Source organism: Hordeum vulgare, chromosome 3H (genome assembly GCF_904849725.1).
Source record: "Hordeum vulgare subsp. vulgare chromosome 3H, MorexV3_pseudomolecules_assembly, whole genome shotgun sequence".
NCBI lineage: Eukaryota > Viridiplantae > Streptophyta > Magnoliopsida > Poales > Poaceae > Hordeum > Hordeum vulgare.
The window spans coordinates 20,678,410-20,683,194 of NC_058520.1; the positions used below are offsets into that span (position 1 = coordinate 20,678,410).

The following is a 4,785-nucleotide window of genomic DNA, read 5'->3' on the forward strand; positions in this document are numbered from 1 at the left end:
TATTTCTCTAAATGACGAGGAGGACACTGCAGAATTAACTAAGCTAGAGGAAGGTAAGTCGATAATTTACTTGAGTTATTTTTCTTTAATTTCTCCCATGTCACTCGTTAATTAAATAATTTTTATTTATATTTTCAGCATTACTTGAAGAAATTAATATTTCTAACGACAGCTCCAATAAGGTTAATTCGACCATCGTCAATGATTCTACTTCCTAAATATGGTGCGGTTCCTTACTAACTTTACTACCTACTAGTTACAGCTTATCAGGTTGAAAAATATACATCTTTTTCATGTAGTTGCAACTGAGGTATGCTGAAAAATTTATTGTACAAAATCCTCAGATGTTTGTTTCTGGCAAGCTTGTCGTATGGAGCCATGGAAGTAGTACTGCAGATCCGAGAGGTTGAAGCCTTGTTCGTGTGATGAAGTCTATTTATTCACGTTTCTATCACCAGTCATCTATTTCACAGCCTTTCATTTGATTTCCCTCCACTTGTGTGTGAGAAAATAAGAATTATGCTATTTTCTTTTGCTGCTACATAAGCGAGACTATTTTTTATACGTTCCTACGTGAGACTTTGTTCACTATTTGTTATACGTCCCGGCTTTGATAGGTTCATGTATTTCGGTTTTCCGGTTAACCGAATAAACCGAACCGATATATTTTGGTTAATATGGTTCGGTTGCTAATTTCTGTATGATTATTTCGGTGGCCATTTCAACAAAACTGAAATTATAAAACACCGAATAAACCGAACCGTATTAACCACATTGACCGAACGCCCCAACACTCTCATGTACCTCAACTAGGTCCATCTTCAATTTCTTTCTCAACTTTTCTGCCCTAGCTGTGTTCAGATGCGTCTCAGACAAGAAGATCACATCCGGCCCCACTGTTTCTGGACTTCCAGAAGCGCTCTCTCTGCCGCGGTACTGGCCATGTCGCGACAGTTCCAACATATTATTTTCATTGCTTCCAGCGATCACCCTCAAGGGGAGTCGGCATCCGGCAATCACCCTTTGAGCGCCGCCAAACAAAGGAGCAATCTCAACGAAACCTATCCCTCGCTGCCGACAAGCCGGGAAGGGAGAGAAAAAAACCTGCCGCCGCCAAAGCCGACGGAGGGAGAGAAAACCTGCCGCCGCCGAAGCTGACGAAGGGAGAGAAAATCTGCCGCCACCCGAAGCTGACGGCGGGTGAGAAAACCTGCTGCCGCCTAAGCTGACGGAGGGAGAGAAAACCTAGGTCATTATTCTAGTATACTCCGTGTTGGCTAGGCAGGTTGAATGAGTTTAAGTACAATCTCAACCTTGAAAAATTTTCTTAGAGGTTTCGATTGAGGGGGAATGTGAGAATAAGTTGTATATGGATAGAAAAGTGTTTAAACTGTAATCTTTCTCTATCCCTTCTTCTTTCTACCTTATCTCTCTCTCTATCTCAACCGAGACTTTATATTTGTGATCTATCTCTTTCTTGTAAGCCAAGGCAATTGTCCAATATATATCAATGCACCCCGAGACAAAGGGTTCATCGCTTTTCACAAGGGAATCGTTTCCACCCGCGCGCCGGCCGAACCAATGCGCCGGTCGCCCCCTGGCGCGCGCTGGCCTTGCAACATTTTTCCCAGCCGCGCGCTTCTCCGGTCAATGGATGCAATATTTTTCGTCTAAAAATGTTGCAACCTGCGTTATTTTTTACTTATATTTTTGTCTTAGTAAAAAAGCTGCATATAAGTTTGGTTGCAACTCTAGTTCGTCGGATTTTTTGTTACAATCGATGTTTTTACTTGTTGCTACAACCGTGTTAATTTTTGCTACAATCGGCATCATGTTTTGCTACAACTGTTCACTAAAAAGTTGCATACACGTCACGTAAATTTTTGTTACAACCGGCGTTTGAGTTTTGCTACCACGTACCATCAGCTTCGTTTTTTTGCTACGATCACGTAGATATTTTTTTTGCTACAATTTTTGTTTTTTGTTGCAACCGTTGAAAAATTTGCTGCATGACATCGAAATTTTGCTGCATAGGGAGAAAAATGTTGCATGCGGATCCAACGGTGCAGACGGCGCGGGGTTAGTGGATCTTGCGGCCCGCGCGGGGTCGGCCAAAAATCTGGGCCGGCGCGCCGGCGCAGATCACCCCCTTTCCACAACGTTTCACATGCATATGATTATGACGTGACTAGCATTGTGGAGGTGGTGCCGTGGATGTTCAAAACTTCTAGAGACGTGGTGTGGTTGGACGTCTACCTCTCCCGCGTGATTGAATTCCTCGACCAGCTGTGGGACGAAGAAGACCGTCCAACGGTAGCAATGAGGAGAGGGACTACTTGCTGGACGGTTGAGCACGATGAGCTCATCACCCATCTGTAAGACTGTACTTGACTTCCACACACAAGGACCATCCAATATTGCTTCAAGTTCAGTGCACCACACATGATGCACATGTTTTTGCTGCCTTGTACGGTTGTACCCCGGTCTGGCTGCTTATAAAGCAACCGAGCTTGTGATGCTAACCTGATAGAGCAACTTAGCTGGGCATGGCGAACCTCGTGGAGAAGCTCATGCTAGAGATGCCTCCGCGGGCATGGTTCCTGCTCCTGCTCCCCCTCCTCCTCTTGTCTCTGCACCACTGGTTCACCAGAAAGACAGGGCAGCGCCTCGCGCCTTCTCCGCCGGCGCTGCCCATCATCGGCCACCTGCACCTCGTCGGCTCCCTCCCGCACGTCTCCCTCCGCGACCTCGCCAGGAAACACGGCCCCGACTTGATGCTCCTCCGCCTGGGTGCCGTGCCGACCCTCGTCGTGTCATCGCCACGTGCGGCTGAGGCGGTGCTGCGCACGCATGACCACGTCCTGGCGTCGCGGCCACGCTCTATTGTCCCCCATATCATCATGTACGGCTCGTCTAACATCGGCTTCGCGCCGTACGGCAGGCACTGGCGGCAGGCGAGGAAGCTCGTCACCACGCACATGCTGAGCGTTAAGAAGGTGCAGTCTTTCCGCAGCGCCGCCATGGAGGAGGTACTGATTTCTAATGATCGTGCAATTTTCGCTATGTTCCATCTCTGTCGCAAAAAATAAAAAAAAGTGACTTCAACATTGTCCTCTGATAATTAACAGTTACACCTATGACTGTTGGCTTCTCATAATTTAAGATGAATGCTGTAATCTCATAGGTGAGGGTCGCGATGGCGAAGATCAATGAGGCAGCCATAGCCGGTGCTACAGTCGACATGAGCGAGCTGCTCAACGCATTCTCAAATGGCATGGCATGCCGTATCGTATCAGGCAAGTTCTTCCTGCAAAATGGACGAAGCAAGTTGTTCCGGGAACTCATCGAGGACTCCTCGCGGCTTCTCGGCGGCTTCAACTTGGAGGAGTACTTTCCATCATTGGGTAGGGTAGGAGTGCTTAAGAGGGCGGTTTGTGCCAAGGCCGAAAGAGTGAGGGACAGATGGGCCGATCTATTGGACAAGGTGATCGACGATCGTGTGAGCAAGCTCAAGTCAGCGGTGGATCACAATAAGGATGGCGACTTCGTAGATATTCTCCTGTCTGTTCAGCAGGAGTATGATCTCACAAGAGAGCACATGAAAGCTCTCCTCACAGTAAGTACATAAAACCTATCAAATTATATACCTTGATTTCAGGTACCCCTTGATTTCTATATATGTCTTTCATTATTCCCTAACTAATTGTTTATTCACAGGATGTATTTTTCGGTGCAACAGACACGTCATCCAATGTCCTTGAGTTTACCTTGGCTGAGCTCATGAGGAGGCCACAGTTCATGCGGAAGCTACAAGACGAAGTGAGGAGTATTGTACCCCGAGGACAAGAAATTGTAAGCGAAACCGACATGAACAACATGGTGTACCTAAGAGCAGTAATAAAAGAGTCTCTCAGGATGTATCCTGTTGCGCCTCTCCTTGCTCCGCACCTTGCCATGGCTGATTGTACTATCGATGGACACATTGTTCCTGCTGGGACACGTGTCGTCGTCAATGCATGGGCCATTGGGAGGGACCCGATGTCCTGGGAGGATGCGGAAGAGTTCATACCTGAAAGATTTACAGATGAAGGCAACGCTAGGAATGTCAACTTCAAGGGGAATGATTTTCAGTTCTTGCCGTTCGGGGCAGGACGAAGGATGTGCCCTGGTATAAACCTCGGAATCGCCAATGTGGAGATTATGTTGGCAAATCTCGTGAATCATTTCGACTGGGAACTGCCAATTAGAATTGAGAGAAAAGATATTGATATGACAGAGGTGTTCGGATTAACCATCCGTAGGAAGGAGAAACTATTGTTGATTCCAAAATCACGCTTGTAAAATCAAGCTAAGTTAAATACTTTGTGCTATCAATATAACGGTTTTATTGGGAAGAAGGTGTTATCCAGGATAATGGTACCAACAAATAATGGCCAATTATTCCTTGTGTAGCTATAAATATTGTTGTTTAGAAGGTTGAGAATCGTCAATGCACATGTTTGGCCACTAATTTTATCATTACATACATATGAAATAAAAGAGAAAAAACAAAACGTCAAAGTACTTGTAAAATAAACTAGCATGGTTGCCTGCACAAATGCACGACGCAACATGTTAGTCGTCTGTTATCATATAGTACAATATAGCATCCAATGGGACAACACGAAATGAAAACTCACATGCTTAATAGACTGTAAAAATCATATGCGTAAGTTGGGCCACAAGAACTCTAACCATACCAATACCAAGGACAATGAATCTCTAAACTAGTAAACGGCTCTGGAA

The 4,785-nt window shown here is 45.7% G+C and overlaps 1 protein-coding gene across 1 annotated transcript; it reads left to right on the plus strand.

The window, feature by feature from the left end:
• The first annotated feature begins 2,505 nt into the window (after window positions 1–2,505).
• On the plus strand, window positions 2,506–4,490 carry LOC123439315 (indole-2-monooxygenase-like). The gene is made up of 3 exons (XM_045116049.1): window positions 2,506–3,029; window positions 3,185–3,616; window positions 3,718–4,490. Exons 1-3 carry the CDS (start codon window positions 2,547–2,549, stop codon window positions 4,339–4,341), a joined length of 1,539 nt encoding a protein of 512 aa, XP_044971984.1. The 5' UTR covers window positions 2,506–2,546; the 3' UTR covers window positions 4,342–4,490.
• The last annotated feature ends 295 nt before the right edge of the window (window positions 4,491–4,785 follow it).

Bases quoted from the DNA above. Each gene is read 5' to 3' on its own strand.
- LOC123439315 (XM_045116049.1), top strand. From the start codon at position 2,547: ATGGCGAACCTCGTGGAGAAGCTCATGCTAGAGATGCCTCCGCGGGCA. The intron at 3,030-3,184 runs GTACTGATTTCT...GTAATCTCATAG, and splicing joins GCAGCGCCGCCATGGAGGAG to GTGAGGGTCGCGATGGCGAA. The intron at 3,617-3,717 runs GTAAGTACATAA...GTTTATTCACAG, and splicing joins ACATGAAAGCTCTCCTCACA to GATGTATTTTTCGGTGCAAC.